At 44.0% G+C, this 17,307-nt stretch overlaps 1 protein-coding gene across 3 annotated transcripts in view; it reads left to right on the plus strand.

The window, feature by feature from the left end:
* spata20 (spermatogenesis associated 20) overlaps positions 1-17,307 on the plus strand; it is a 489,201-nt gene that overhangs the window by 177,601 nt on the left and 294,293 nt on the right. For all 3 annotated transcript variants that reach the window (XM_072242745.1, XM_072242746.1, XM_072242744.1), the window contains 2 exons: positions 2,457-2,625; positions 10,469-10,677. In XM_072242745.1, coding sequence (XP_072098846.1) covers positions 2,457-2,625; positions 10,469-10,677 — 378 coding nt within the window. The remainder of the gene's footprint in view (positions 1-2,456; positions 2,626-10,468; positions 10,678-17,307) is intronic.

Here is a 17,307-nt window from a genome sequence, read left to right on the forward strand (position 1 = left end):
CTGTCCAGCATTAGCATCAAAGTCACAGATGATTTGCTTTCAGCTGGTGTGAGCACCTTCTCAATTTGACTGCAGTGATCACTGATGTTGGCCACAGCATCCGCAACTTTTGTTTTTCCTGCGTTGTCCTGCCATGCGGGTCTGTCCTCAACTGGACAACTTCCCATCTAGCCAGACGTAATTGGAATAACATGTGCTAGCTTTTCATCTTTTCCCTGGAGCCACTCCCTACCTCCATCACTCTGCAAATATTACTTCTGGCTTCCTCCAAAATTTTATGTACCATACATGCTATCTATGTATGACATTATCAAACAACACTACATCAGGCTCCATAGGTCGTTAATGACATTCATCAGCTCCCTCCACCTCGCCAGTATTTTTAAATGTCATACTGCTTATCTGACATTCTCTGCTGCAGAGCAGGATTTCCTTTCCAATTAATATTTGGAAGAGCAAAACCAAAGCCTTCAATCCTTGCGCTCACTCAAACCCCATCCTGAGCTATAGCTGAGACTCCTGGAGACTAGGGTGATGGATTAACAAGAATCTGCTTTTATTACAGCTCTTGGTAAGTTTGCGATAGAGTAAAGATTCATGGGTTAGGGGCCTGTAAATAGGGGAAATATCATAATGGAGTATGGACGTAGGGAATGCTGAGAAAGATTTGATGGTAAATGAGTTCAAATGGAGATGGGCAGAAGGAAGCAGAGCCACAGGTTCACTCAGCAGAGTGGGAGTCCATTTAGTTCATTGTGATTCTTTCTGGACTTCCTGTGTCCGATTAGTTTCCCCCTTCTGCTTTTGTCCCTCAACTTTGCATGTTTTCCTTTTCTCAGAGAGGTATCCATTTCTGATTGGAAAGATGCTGTTGAATCAGGTGATTATCGTTCAAAACTGCGACGATGGATTTTGGACCTAGTCACCAGAAAAAAACTGCTGTCCTCTTTTCCTTTCTGGTTCTTTTGCCAATTACAATATCTTCTGATGAGCTATCCTCTGGCAGAGAAAGCCATTGGAAAATATTTACTTGGAAAATCACCTTGATAATTTTACACATCTGTTATAAAATCTTCCCTTAACTTCCTTATCGGGAAGGAGAACAGTTTAAGTTCCACGTGGTTTCCTGTAATTGATTGTTTAACCATGCCTCATTATAGAGTCATAGAAAAGTACAGCACAGAAACAGGCCATTTGGCCCATCTAGTCCATGCCAAAACCATTTAAACTGCCTACTCACATCTACCTGCACTGAGACCATAACTCTCCATGCTCATACTATCCATGTACTTATCCAAAATTCAGCTAAATGTTGAAAATGAGCTCTCATGCACTACTAGTGCTGGCAGCTCATTTTATGCTCTTTGCCCTCTGAGTGAAGAAGTTTCTCCTCATGTTCCCCTTAAACCTTTTACCTTTCACTCTTAACCCATGATCCTTGGTTGTAGTCCCATCAACCTCAGTAGAAAAAGCCTGCTTGTATTTACCCTATCTATACTCCTTATACCTCTATCAAATCTCCTCACAAGCTTCTGCATTCCAAGGAATGAAGTCCTAACCTATTCAGTCCTTATAACTCAGGTCCTCCAGACCCAGCACTATCCTTGTAAATTTCTCTTGTACTCTTTCAACCTTATTTACATATTTCCTGTAGGTAGGTGACCAAAACTGCACACAATACTCCAAATCTAGTCTCACCAAAGTCTTATACAACTTCAATATAACAACCCATCTCCTTTACTCAATACTTTGATTTATGAAGACCAATGTGCCAAAAGTTTTCTTTGCGACCCTATCTACCTGTGATGCGACTTTCAACAAATTATGGACTGGTATTCCCAAATCCCTTTGTTCTACCACACTCTTCAGAGCCCTATCCTTCTTTGTGTAAGACCTGCCCTGGTTGGTTCTACCGAAGTGCAACACCTCACACTTGTCTGCATTAAATTTCATCCGTCATTTTTCTGCCCATTTTTCCAGCTGATCAAGATCCCTATGCAAGCCATGATAGCCTTCCTTGCTGTCTACTACACCCCCGCTCTTGGTGTCATCTGCAATTTTGCTGATCCAGTTAACCACATTATTATCCAGATCATTGATATAGAGGACAAACAACAATGGACCCAGCACCGATCCCTGCGGCACTCCACTAGTCACAGGTCTCCAGTCAGAGAGGCAACCAGGTACTACCACTCTCTGGCTTCCCCCACAAAGCCAATGTCTTATCCAATTTAAACCTTATCTTGAATGCCAAGCAACTGAACCTTCTTGACCAACTCCCCCTTGTCAATTGTTTTGCTAAAGTCCATGTAGACAACATCTACTGCCTTGCCTTCATCCACTTCCCTGGTAACTTCCTTTATCTCAAGTCATAGAACCTTACAGCACAGAGGTACTCAGTATAACAAGTCCATGCTTAATTTTCAACCCACTGATTTTCATTATCTCATACAAAGGTCTCATGATCTCTGGACTTGCTCGTGCTGGTGCAATTCTGGGGGAGGAAGCTTACATTCGACGTGCAGCACAGGCTGCTGCCTTCCTGAGGGAACACATGTTGGATCAGAACAGTGGACGGCTCCTACGCAGCTGTTACCGTGGAAGTGTCGGTGTTGTGGAGCATGGGTGAGTAACCATCAAAAGGAAAGAGGCTGACCTCTTTGCACATCCTTTTCAATAATAGGTATCGCTTGTGGATGGAACATAATCTTGAATGGGGCTTTCCCTCCCTCATTTCCATAGCTTTACATGTGAACCCTTAAGGCATTTGCTGTTGGAAGATGAAAACAAAGACGTTGACCAGATGCCACCAGTATGTTGGTGAGAGCATCTGGTGAAAGTTGACTCAGTGCACTAAGAATTGCAAAAAGCAGCATTAATAAAAATAAGAAACCTTGCATATGAAACCTTGCATATTACACCTTGCCATATCCCTCTTCAGGCATTAGGCTATCTATAAATGTTTATATGGCAAGATCAACATTTATTGAACTTAATAGTTGTGGTTATACAGTTGTGAGCCATGGAGATATGAGCACAAATACCACCAATGCAGAAGGGCAATTTAAGCTTGGTTAAATAATATGAGCTGCTTCAGTAATACTTGGTGTCAGTAGTGTCAATAGAGTCGCAATAACAAAAATCTCAAGTCATGTTTATTGTTATTTGCACCATTACAGTGAGCTGCAAGTACTGTACTTCATTGTACTTGTGCAAACAACAATAAATGAACAATATGCAACAAGGTCACACAAGCTCCGTATACACCACTGTGTTAGTGTCATCGAGAGACACACACACACACACACACACACACACACACACACACACACACACCCCTATACAGTACTATCCAAATGTCTTGGGCATGTACTGTATATATAGCTAAGGTGCCTAAGACATTTGCACAGTATCAATTTTAGGTATTATACTGTACTGTACTGCTGCTGCAGAAAAAACAATTTTCTTGACATGTGAGTGATGATAAAACTGATTCTGATATGGGTCTCTGTTGTTGACTGAGAGTGGGAGGGGGGTAGGGAGAGGGGAATCATGGTTGGGAAAAGGGGAAGGGAGTGGGAAGCACCAGAGGGATATTCTGTAATGATCAATAAACCAATTGTTTGGAATCAAATGACCTTGCCAGTGTCTCAGGGCTGGGTCTGCCTGCACATGTGCCACCTCCACCCCTGGCATTCGTCCTATATATATGTGCCTGAGACTTTTGCACAGCAGAGTAGGTTCAGACAACGCAAATTATAAAAATGAAAAGAGAAAATAATTGTGTGTAACAGAAAACATTTGTGACATTAATGCAAACACAAGGAAATCCGCAGATGCTGGAAATTCAGGCAACACACACAAAATGCTGGTATAACAGAGCAGGCCAGGCAGCAACTATAGGAAGAGGTACAGTGGACGTTTTGGGCTGAGACCCTTTGTCACGACTTCCATAGCCCTCATTTTTCTCAGCTCCACGTACCTGTTCGGGAGTCTCTTAAAAGACCCTATCATATCCGCCTCCACCACCGTCATGGACAGCCCATTCCATACACTCACCATTTTCTGCATAAAAAACTTACCCCTGACATCTCCTCCGTACCTACTTCCAAGCACCTTAAATCTGTGCCCTCTCGTGCTAGCCATTTCAGCCCTGGGAAAAATCTTCTGACTATCCACATGATCAATGCCTCGCATCATCTTATACACCTCTATCAGGTCACCTCTCATCCTCTGTTGCTCCAAGGAAAAAAGGCCAAGTTCACTCTACCTATTCTCATAAGGCACACTCCCCAATCCAGGAAACATCTTTGTAAATCCCCTCTGCACCCTTTCTATGGTTTCCACATCCTTCCTGTAGTGAGGTGAGCAGAACTGAGCACAGTACTCCAAGTGGGGTCTGACCAGGGTCTTATATAGCTGCAATGTTAACTCTCTGCTCCTAAACTCAATCCCATGTTTGATGAAGGCCAATTCACTGTATGCCTTCTTAACCACAGAGTCAACCTGCGTAGCAGCTTTGAGTGTCCAATGGACTCGGACCCCAAGTTCCCTCTGATCCTCCACACTGCCTGGAGTCTTACTATTAATGCTATATTCTGCCAAAATGAACCACCTCACACTTATCTGGGTTGAAATCCATCTGCCACTTCTCAGCCCAGTTTTGCATCCTATCAATGTCCCGCTGTAACCTCTGACAGCTCTCCACACTATCCACAACACCCCAACCTTTGTGTAATCAGCAAATTTACTAACCCATCCCGCCATTTTCTCATCCAGGTCATTTATAAAAATCACGAAGAGTAGGGGTCCCAGAACAGATCCCTGAGGTACACCACTGGTCACCGACCTCCATGCAGAATATGACTTGTCTACAATCACTCTTTCACTTCAGTGGGCAAGCCAGTTCTGGATCCACAAAGCAATGCCCCCTTGGATCCCATGCTTCCGTACTTTCTCAATAAGCCTTGCATGGCTTACCTTGTCAAATGCCTTGCTGAAATCCATATACACTACATCTACCTTCATCAATGTGTTTAGCCACATACTCAAAAAATGCAATCAGGCTCGTAAGGCACAACCTGCCTTTGAAAAAGCCATGCTGACTATTCCTAGTCATACTATGTCTCTCCAAATGTTCATAAATCCTGCCTGTCAGGATCTTCTCCATCAACTTACCAACCACTGAAGTGAGACACACTGGTTTATAATTTCCTGGGCTATCTCTACTCCCTTTCTTGAATAATGGAACAACATCCGCAACCCTCCAATTCTCCAGGACCTCTCCTGTCCCCATTGATGATGCAAAGATCATCACCAGAGGCTCAGGGCACAGGAGTACATTCAGCCAGAGACTCATTCCATCGAGATGCAACACAGAGCGTCATAGGAGGTCATTCCTGCCTGTGGCCATCAAACTTTACAACTCCTCCCTTGGAGGGTCAGACACCCTGAGCCAATAAGCTGGTCCTGGACTTATTTCCTGGCATAAAATTTGCATATTACTATTTACCTATTTATGGTTTTATTACTATTTAATTATTTATGGTGCAACTGTAACAAAAACCAATTTCCCCCGGGATCAATAAAGTATGACTATGACAATGACTATGACTAGTAATCTCCTCCCTTGCCCCCCACAGTAGCCTGGGGTACATCTCGTCCAGTCCCAGTGACTTATCCAACTTGATGCTTTCCAAAAGCTCCAGCATATCCTCTTCCTTAATATCTGCTTGCTTGTCTCTATCATTACCTAGTTTTTGAACTTTTCGTAAGCTCTTATTTTCTTCTTGACTAGATTTACAACAGGTGTACACCACGTTTCCTGTACCCTACCATCCTTTCCCTGTCTCATTAGAACGTACCTCTGCAGAATACCATGCAAATATCATAGAACACAGCACATAGAACAGTACAGTACAGGCTCTTCGGCCTACAATGTTGTGCTTAAATCCTACCTCCCATATAACCCCCCCACCTTAAATTCCTCCATATACCTGAACGTTTGCCACATTTCTTCCGTACATTTCCCTGAGAACATCTGTTCCCAATTAATGCTTCCAAGTTCCTGCCTGATAGCCTCATATTTCCCCTTACTCCAATTAAACGCTTTCCTAATTTGTCTGTTCCTATCCCTCTCCAGTGCTAAAGTAAAGGAGATAGAATTGTGATCACTATCTCTAAGATGCTCTCCCACCGAGAGATCTGACACCTGACCAGGTTCATTTCCCAATACCAAATCAAGTACAGCCTCTCCTCTTGCAGGCTTATCCACATATTGTGTCAAGAATCTTTCCTGAACACAGCTAACAAACTCCACCCCATCTAAACCCCTCGCTCTAGGGACATGCCAATTAATATTTGGGAAATTAAAATCTCCCATCATGACTACCCTGTTATTATTACACCTTTTCAGAATCTCTCTTGCTATCTGCTCCTTATTACCCTATGCTCCTTATGTCCCTATTACTGTTGGGTGGTCTATAAAAAAAACTCAGTAGAGTTATTGACCCCTTCCTGTTCTTAACTTCCACCCACAGAGACTTCGTAGACAATCCCTCCATGTCTTCCTCCTTTTTTTGCAGCCTTGGCACTATCTCTGATCAACAGTGTCATGCCCCCACCTCTTTTGCCTCCCTCCCTGTCCTTTCTGAAACACCTAAAGCCTGGCACTCGAAGTAACCATTCCTGCCCCTGAGCCACCGAAGTCTCTGAATTTGGCTACAACATCATCGCTCCAAGTATTGATCCACGCTCTAAGCTCATCCGCTTTGTTCATAATACTCCTTGCATTAAAATAGACACATCTCGATCCATTGGTTTGAGCGCGTTCCTTCTCGATCATCTGCCTATCCTCCCTCTCGCACTGTCTCCAAGCTTTCTCTATTTGTGAGTCAACCATCTCTTCCTCTGTTTCTTCAGTTTGGTTCCCCCCCCCCAGCTATCCTAGTAAACTCTCCCCAATAGCCTTAGCAAGTGCTCTCTGCCAGGCTATTGGTCCCCCTGGGATTCAAGTGCAACCTGTCCTTTTTGTACAGGTCACTCCTGCCCCAACAGAGGTCCCAATGATCCAAAAATCTGAATCCCTGCCCCCTGCTCCAATCCCTCAGCCACGTATTTATCCTCTACCTCACTGTATTCCTATACTCACTGTTGTGGCAAAGGCAGTAATCCCGAGATTACCACCTTTGTAGTTCTGCTTCTCAACTTCCTTCCTAACTCCCTGTAGTCTGCTTTCAGGACCTCCCCCCTTTTCCTGCCTATGTCGTTGGTACCAGTATGTACCACGACCTCTGGCTGTTCTCCTTCCCACTTCAGGATATTGTGGACACGATCAGAAACATCTCGGACCCTGGCACCTGGGAGACAAACTACCATCCATGCTTCTTTCCTGCATCCACAGAATCGCCTGTCTGACCCCCTAACTATAGACTCCCCTATCACTGCTGCCATCTTTTTCCTTTCCCTACCCATCTGAGCCACAGGGCCAAACTCTGTGCCAGAGGTGCAGCCACTGTTGCTTCCCCCAGGTAGGCCGTCCCCCCAACAGTCCTCAAACAGGAGTACTTATTGTCAAGGGGTACAGCCACAGGGGTGCTCTCTAGCATCTGACTCCTGCCCTTCTCTCTCCTGACTGTTAACCACTTATCTGTCCCCAAGGCTCTGGTGTGACTACCTGCCTATAGCTCCTATCTATCACCTCCTCACTCTCCCTGACCAGACGAAGGTCATCGAGCTGCATCTCTAGTTCCCTAACCCAGACCCTAAGGAGCTGAAGCTCGACGCTCCTGGTGCAGATGTGGCTGTCTGGGAGGCTGGGAGTCCCCTGGACTTCCCACATTTGACACTGAGCACAGAACACTGGCCTCACACACATGCTTCCTGTCTGTATTCTACACAGGCAACCTACCTTGCCTTGACCCTTTATTGCCTAAGCCCCGTTGAGCTAAAGCCTTCCTACTCTGTCTCCCTCTACGTTGTCACCAGCTCTATAAAGCTGTCTCCTCTTAAACTCTTCTTGCTGTTCTCACTGGTTGACGTCAACGTGCTTGCGCAGTTGTGCCTCGATCAAACCGCTGAAGAAATAACTATCTCCTTTTAAACTCTTCTCGCTGTTCTCATTGGCTGACGCCCACTTGCTTGCGTAGTTGTGCCTCAATCAAGCTGCTGAAGAAATAGCCCTCAAATGGATTCACTTAACTGGTTTCACTTAAATGGTTCAATGAGTCAGGTTACTTAAAAATACAATAAGATAAAAACCAGATGAGCCGCAAGGCATTACAAAAACACACTCAGCTCAGGCTACCTTAAAGGTCACGCCAAACACAGCTAACTTGGAGGAGTAGTTCTAGTGTAGTGATATGCATAAAATCTTACTCAGCTTACATTCCGCATTTCTTCATCATGATCTATAAACAGAAAATGCTAGAGGTCGGTAGCTTAGGCAGCATCTCTGGAGAGAGAAACAGAGCTAATGTTTCAGTTTGGTGACCTTTCATCGGAGCCCACACATTCTCTGTGGCAAGCTGTTCTGACGAAAGATTGTGGACCTGAAAAATGGGCTGTTTCTTCGCCACGAATGTCATCTGACCCACTGTGATCTTATTGTCTTCCCAGCATTTTCTGTTTTTATTTCAGATTGCCACTTTCTGTGGCTTTGCTTCTTCATTGTGATGATTTGGTATGTCTTACCAGTTAGAAGACAGGACCACAAGAGGTGGGAGCACAGTGATATATGCCTTCATCATTGGTTCTGTGGCTCTTGATATTAGGAAGGCATAAGCACCTCCCTTTCTCCAGTGATGAATCAATACTCACGTTAACAGCTCTTGGAAGGAATATTGAGAATAGAAAGAGCACAGAATATGCTATAGATAGTGGATTTTAATACCCAACCCCAGCAGTGGCTTGGTAATACTATCACTGGCTGAGCTTGGAGGACAGGCTGAGCTTGTTGCAGGTGGTATGAAAGAGAAGCTAAATGCATATTTTGAATTTGTCTTCAGGGAGGAAAGCACAGAAATCTATGAGAAAAATTATGGAAAAACAGATTTCAGTTGGTTGAGGAAGTGAATATTAACCACTATTTAATAAAAAAAGGAGTCCATTGGGGAAATTGGGGAGACTGGAAGGTGACCAAGTAACCTGCACTTTAGGGTGTAGCAAAGGATGGAATGGAAGTTGGATGTAATAGTTCAAAATTCTGCATTTTCTCAAACTGTGTTCACAGATTGATAGGTAAAAAAAAATATATATATAACCCGACATTTAGGGAAGGAAGGAGACAGAAAATAGGGAACTGTAGACTATTACACCTTGTGTCAGTAGCAGAAAAAGTGATGGAATCTATTATTAGGGAAATGGTAACAAGGCACTTAGGTAATCAGACTGGATCAATATGGATTTGTGAAAGGGAAATGATGTTAGATTTAAAAAATTTGTAACCAACAGTTGTGGGGACATCAATGGATATGGAATATTAGGACTTCCAGCAGGCTTTCAATGAGGGGACACAGAATAGGTTACTAAATAAAATCAGAACTTGTAGGATTTAAGGTCATATACAGGGATGGATTAAAGATTAGTTGATGGTCATAAAACATGCACCATTTTATGGCTGGAATCTTGTAATCAGCGTGGTTCAGTAGCAGCCTTGTTTGGAATTAATCACGTAATGATGCAGCATTGCTGTAATAGCAGTGTTAGACCCTGTGCCACAACCTCACAAAGTTGAATGTACCCTCTTCTGTTCAGAATCAGGTTTAATATTACTGACATATGTTGTTCTTCAGTAGCAGTACATTGCAAAGATCTTTAATATATATATATGAAATTAATTAGTAATGCAGAAAAAGAGTGAAAGTGAAGTGGGCTAGTGTAAAGGGGTTCATTGTCCATTCAGAAATCTGATGGAGCTGAGACAAAGATGTTCCGAAAACCTTCAGGTTCCTGTGCCACCTCCTTGATGGTAACAATGAGAAGAGGGCCTGTTTGAAGGGTCAGTGCAACTTGAAACCATATGAATGACAGCATTATGCCTTCTTGGGTGTGGCTATAGACAGCAAGACTGGTAATTATTGCATATTGCTGAATACTTTAGAAGTGAGTTATGATGGTGATGAAGCCTTATCTTTAGTTGTTGCATTTTAGTGCAGAAGGTCACATCCAGAGTGTCTTTAGATAGAGAAATCCTGAATTTTACCTCTGGTGATGAAGGAATAATGGTATATTTCTAGATCTGAGTGCAGCATAACTTGGAACCCCTATTCACTTGTTGTCCTGCTCATCCTAGGTAGCAGTGGTTATTTGTGTTGAGTACTTGCAAAAAAAAACTGCTACAGAATCAAGAGAGATGAGTTCTAAAGTGTTACAGGAAGTCTGTCTCTGGAGTGTGGGATACAAGCCACTGAAAAGGTAACTAATACAGTGATTGTGCACTTGATAGTTACCAATTCTGATCTTCTTTCAGAGCCAATCCCATCAGTGGGTTTCTGGATGACTACGCGTTTGTTATTCGGGGCCTGATAGACCTGTATGAGGCTTCCTTTGAGCACCAGTGGCTAGAGTGGGCCTTGAGGCTTCAGCAGAAGCAGGATGAACTGTTTTGGGATGCCAAGGAATTTGGTTACTTCACGGATGATGCCCATGATACATCGGTGCTAATTCGCCTGAAGGAAGGTGAGTTTTCCCTCAACAAATTCTTTATCCCTCTTATATCTGATGGGACGTGTTGCTTTTATGCATTGTTGCTACACCAAGCTTGTAAAGTGGAAAAAGTGGAGATTTCAGTGAAAGGTAGGCATTCTAACTTGTTTATTAAGTAACAAAATTGTACTAGTTTTGATGTGTTTGTTTGTTTTTATGTGTAACAATATGGATCAATAGTAGTTTCCTTGATTTAACTTTAATTCAGGCCAGTTAAATTCGTCCTCCATCCACCAAAAGTAGAAGTTCCCAATGGCCAAACATTTTAATTCTGATTCCCATTCCCGTTCTGATATGTTGGTCAGTGGCCTCCTCTTCTGCCAAGATGAAGCCACCCTCAGGATGGAGGAGCAACACCTTATATTCTGTCTGGATAGCCTCCAACCTGATAAATATTGATTTCTCCTTCTGGTAAAAGAAACACTTCCCCATCCCCCCTTTCTTCTATTCCCCACTCTGGCCTCTTACCTCTTCTAACCTGCCTATCCCCTCTCCCTGGGTCCCCTCCTCCCTCCCTTTCTCCTATGATCCATTCTCCTCTCCTGTCAGATTCATCCTTTTACAGCCCTTTATCTTTTCAACCCTCCTGGCTTCACCTATCACCTTTTAGCTAACGTCCTTCCCTTCCCCCTACATTTTTATTCTGGTGTCTTCTTTCCTTTTCAGTGCTGAAGAAGGGTTTCAGTCCAAAATGCAACTGTTTATTCATCTCCATAGATACTGCCTGACCCAACGAGTTCCTCCAGCATTTTGTGTGTGTTGCTTTGGTTAAGTTCAGATTTACGTTCTTAATATTCCCGTAACCACAAACTCAAATGTCACTACAGATGGCAAACACCTCTGTAGTCTGCTCCTGTCCAAGCCTGCCCACTCTTTGCCAGCTGTAACGATATGTATGAACTCTCCTCTCCATTTCATCGCTGATCGCAAGGCCAGTAGCTGCCGTCTTTCAATATTTATCAATCTTTCTGAACACTTGTGATATTTTGGAGACATTCTTCTGCTCCTAATGAGGCTGGGAAGAGTGGTGTTGGCATAGTCTGTGACAGTTTTGTGGAAGGTCACCCAGCTATCAAATTTATACAAAGCTGCTTATTGTCATATGCACAAGTACATTTATGCACAGGTGAAATGAAAAGCTTCCTTGCAGCAGCTTCACAAGCTCATAGCATTAGGGACATGACATTCACAAGGAAAATGTAAGTTAAATGTAAATTATGCACAATTTTACAAGAAAGAACACAGTTCGTGCAAAAAAAGCCAGTTGTAGTGCAATGTGTGTAGGGCTGCTAAACCGAGGTAGTGATTAAGGTTTTCAAATTTCAGAATAAATATATTATCAAGGTTGAGGGATAATTAGTGTTCTTGAACCTGGTGGCATCAGTCCTGAGGCTCCTGTGCCTATTTCCTGAAGACAGCAGTGAGAAGAGAGCATGTCCTGGGTGGTGGGGGTCCCTGATGATGGATGCTGCTTTCCTGTGACAGTGTCTCATGTAGATGTGCTCTGGTGACATCTAAACCTTTGACAAACATCTATAGATATGTAACGGAGAGTAGATAGACTGGCTGCACCACAGCCTGGTGTGGAAACATCAATGCTATGGAATGGAAAATCCTACAAAAGGTAGTGGATACAGCTCAGTCCATAATGGGTAAAGCACTCTCCACCATTGAGCACATCTACACAGGGCATTGTTGCATTGCTGCATCCATCATCAGGGACCCCCACCACCAGACCATGTTCTTTTCTCACTGCTGTCATCAGGTAGAAAAGTATAGGAGCCTTAGGAATCATACCACCAGGTTCAGGAACAATTATTACTGCTCAGACCATCAGGTTCTTGAACTAGAGGGGATAACTTCACTCCACTGGGCCCATCATTGAGCTATTCCCACAACCTATGGACTCACTTTCAAGGACTCTTCATCTCATGTCTCAATACTTAATATACATTATTATTATTATTATTTCCTATTATACTATTTTATATAGTTTTTCTTACTTTTTGTATTTGCACAGTTTGTTGTCTTCTGCACAATGGTTATCCTATTATGGTTACTGAATTTATTGAGTATGCCTGCAAGAAAATGTAGTATATGGTGACATACATGTACTTAGATAATAAATTTACTTTGAACTTGGATTGGGAACCTGACTCCCAGGTGTCGACAAGTAGCAAGGCAATGCACAACGTCTCCTGATGCAAGAACTTCTGATAGCGGTTCTGCTGTTTGAATTGCATATTGACAACTACTCAGCTCAATGTTTAGGAACAGCTTCTCCCCCTCTGCATTCAGATTTCTGAATGGTCCATAAACCTATGAGCACTCCCTTATCATTCCTCTTTTGCACTATTTATTTATCATATTTTTATTGTACCTTAAAGTAATTTTTTTAATGTCTTGCACTGTCCTGCTGCCACGGAACAGCAAATTGCACATGTTAGTGATAATGAATGAGAGCGTATGACTGGCTGGATCATGACCTGGTTTGAAAACACCAATGCCTTTGCGTGCAAAATCTTACAAAAAAATAGTAGATTCAGCCTAGTACATCATGGGTAAAGCCCTCCCAACCATTGAGCACATCTATATGAATGCTGTCATAGGAAAGCAGCATCCAGCATCAGAGATCCCCACCACCCAGGTCATGCTCTCTTCTCGCTGCTACCATCAGGTAGAAGGTACAAGAGTCTCAGGACTTGCACCACCAGGTTCAAGAACAGTTCCTACTCCTCAACCATCAGGCTCCTGAAGAAAAGAGGGTAACTATGGTACACAACAGGAATTCTGCAGATGCTGGAAATTCAAGCAACACACATCAAAGTTGCTGGTGAACGCAGCAGGCCAGGCAGCATCTATAGGAAGAGGTGCAGTCGATGTTTCAGGCCGAGACCCCTCGTCAGGACTAACTGAAGGAAGAGCAAGTAAGGGATTTGAAAGTTGGAGGGGGAGGGGGAGATCCAAAATGATAGGAGAAGACAGGAGGGGGAGGGATAGAGCCAAGAACTGGACAGGTGATAGGCAAAAGGAGATATGAGAGGATCATGGGACAGGAGGTCCGGGAAGAAAGGCAAGGGGGGGGGACCCAGAGGATGGGCAAGAGGTATATTCAGCGGGACAGAGGGAGAAAAAGGAGAGTGAGAGAAAGAATGTGTGCATAAAAATAAGTAACAGATGGGGTACGAGGCGGAGGTGGGGCCTTAGCGGAAGTTAGAGAAGTCGATGTTCATGCCATCAGGTTGGAGGCTACCCAGACGGAATATAAGGTGTTGTTCCTCCAACCTGAGTGTGGCTTCACCTTTACAGTAGAGGAGGCCGTGGATAGACATGTCAGAATGGGAATGGGATGTGGAATTAAAATGTGTGGCCACTGGGAGATCCTGCTTTCTCTGGCGGACAGAGCGTAGATGTTCAGCAAAGCGGCCTCCCGGTCTGCGTCGGGTCTCGCCAATATATGAAAGGCCACATCGGGAGCACCGGACGCAGTATATCACCCCAGTCGACTCACAGGTGAAGTGTCGCCTCACCTGGAAGGACTGTTTGGGGCCCTGAATGGTGGTAAGGGAGGAAGTGTAAGGGCATGTGTAGCACTTGTTCTGCTTTCATGGATTAGTGCCAGGAGGGAGATCAGTGGGGGGAGAATGGGGGGGACGAATGGACAAGGGAGTTGCGTAGGGAGCGATCCCTGCGGAATGCGGGGGGGGGGGAGATGTGCTTAGTGGTGGGATCCTGTTGGAGGTGGGGGAAGTTACGGAGAATAATATGTTGGACCCGGAGGCTGGTGGGGTGGTAGGTGAGGACCAGGGGTACCCTATTCCTAGTGGAGTGGTGGGAGGATGGAGTGAGAGCAGATGTACGTGAAATGGGGGAGATGCGTTTAAGAGCAGAGTTGATAGTGGAGGAAGGGAAGCCCCTTTCTTTAAAAAAGGAAGACATCTCCCTCGTCCTAGAATGAAAAGCCTCATCCTGAGAGCAGATGCGGTGGCGACGGAGGAATTGCGAGAAGGGGATGGCGTTTTTGCAAGAGACAGGATGAGAAGAGGAATAGTCCAGATAGCTGTGAGAGTCAGTAGGCTAATAGTACATATAGTACATATATAACTATGGTACATATTGGTACCGACGACATAGGTAGGAAAAGGGAGGAGGTCCTGAAAACAGACCACAGGGAGTTAGGAAGGAAGCTGAGAAGCAGGACCACAAATGTAATAATCTCGGAGATTACTGCCTGTGCCATGTGACAGTGAGTATAGGAATAGAATGAGGTGGAGGATAAATGCATGGCTGAGGGATTGGAGCAGGAGGCAAGGCATCAGATTTTTGGATCATTGGGACCTCTTTTGGTGCAGGTTTGACATGTACAAAAAGGACAGGTGCACTTGTATCCCAGGGGGACCAATATCCTGGTGGGGAGGTTTGCAAAGGCTATCGGGGAAAGTTTAAACTAGGATTGCTGGGGGGTGGAACCGAACTAAAGGGGCAGTTGGGTCACAAGTAGAGAAAGCTCAGTGACAGTGTGAGAGGGAAGATAGGTAGGTGATAGAGAAGGGACGCACTCAGACCGATGGTTTGAGTTGTGTCTATTTTAATGTAAGGAATATTATGAACGAAGTGGATGAGCTTAGAGCATGGATCAGTACTTGGAGCTGTGATGTTGTGGTCATTACGGAGACTTGGATGGCTCATGGGCAGGAATCGTTACTTTGAGTGCCAGGCTTTAGATATTTCAGAAAGGACAGGGAGGGAGGCAAAAGTGGTGGGGGCGTGGAAATGTTGATCAGAGATAGTGTCACGGCAGCAGAAAAGCAGGAAGTTATGGAGGGATTGTCTATCGAGTCTCTGTGGGTGGAAGTTAGGAACAGGAAGGGGTTAATAACACTACTGGGTGTTTTTTATAGACCACCCAATAGTAACAAGGACATCGAGGAGCAAATAGGGAGATAGATTCTGGAAAGGTGTGATAAAACAGGGTTGTGGTTGGAGATTTTAATTCCCCAAATATTGATTGGCATGTCCCTAGAGCGAGGGGTTTAGATGAGGTGGAGTTTTTAGGTGTGTTCAGGAAGGTTTCTTGACACAATATGTAGATAAGCCTACAAGAGGAGAAGCTGTACTTGATCTGGTATTGGGAAATGAACCTGGTCAGGTGTCAGATCTCTCAGTGGGAGAGGATTTTAGAGATAGTGATCACAATTCTATCTCCTTTACCTTAGCATTGAAGAGGGATAGGAACAGACAAGTTAGGAAAGCATTTAATTGGAGTAAGGGGAAATATGAGGCTATCAGGCAGGAACTTGGAAGCATAAATTGGAAACAGATGTTCTCAGGAAAATGTACGGAAGAAATGTGGCAAATGTTCAGGGGATATTTGTGTGGAGTTCTGCATAGGTACATTCCAATGAGACAGGGAAAGGATAGTAGAATACAGGAATCGTGGTGTACAAAGGCTGTTGTAAATGTAGTCAAGAAGAAAAGAAGGGCTTATGAAAGATTCAAAAAACTAGATAATGTTAGAGATCTAGAAAATTATAAGACTAGCAAGAAGGAGCTTAAGAATGGAATTAGGAGAGCCAGAAGGGGCCATGGCGGACAGGATTCAGGAAAACTCCAAGGCATTCTACAAGTATATGAAGAGCCAGAGGATAAGATGTAAAAGAATAGGACCAATCAAGACCAATGGAAAAGTGTGTATGGAACCAGATGAGATGGCAGAGGTAGTTAATGAGTATTTTGCTTCAGTATTCACTACGGAAAAGGAGCTTGACGATTGTAGGAATGAATTACAGCGGACTGAAAAGGTTGAGCATTTAGATCTTAAGGAAGAGGATGTGCTGGAGCTTTTGGGAAGTATCAAGTTGGATAAGTCACCAGGACCGGATGAGATGTACCCCAGACTACTGTGGGAGGCGAGGGAGGAGATTGCTGAGCCTCTGGCGATGATCCTTGCATCATCAATGGGGTTGGGAGAGGTTCTGGAGGATTGGAGGGTTGTGGATGTTGTTCCATTATTCAAGAAAGGGAGTAGAGGTAGCCCAGGAAATTATAGACCAGTGAGTCTCACTTCAGTGGTTGGTAATTTGATGGAGAAGATACTAAGAGGCAGGATTTATGAACAATTGGAGAGGCATAGTATGATTAGGAATAGCATGACTTTGTCAAAGGCAAGTTGTGCGTTACGAGCCTGATTGAATTTTTTGAGGATGTGACTAAACACATTGATGAAGGTAGAGCAATAGATGTTGTGTATATGGATTTCAGCAAGGCATTTGATAAGATAGGCCATGCAAGGCTTATTGAGAAAGTAAGGAGGCATGGGATCCAAGGGGACATTGCTTTGTGGATCCAGAACTGGCTTGCCCATAGAAGGCAAAGAGTGGTTGTGGACGGGTCATATTCTGCATGGAGGTTGGTGACCAGTGGTGTGCATTAGGGATCTGTTCTGGGACCCCTACTCTTTGTGATTTTTATAAATGACCTGGATGATGAAGTGGAGAAATGGGTTAGTAAATTTGCTGATGACACAAAGGGTGGGGGTGTTGTGGATAGTGTGGAAGGCTGTCAGAGATTACATCAGGACATTGATAGGATGTAAAACTGGGC

Source organism: Mobula birostris, chromosome 24, assembly GCF_030028105.1.
Source record: "Mobula birostris isolate sMobBir1 chromosome 24, sMobBir1.hap1, whole genome shotgun sequence".
NCBI lineage: Eukaryota > Metazoa > Chordata > Chondrichthyes > Myliobatiformes > Myliobatidae > Mobula > Mobula birostris.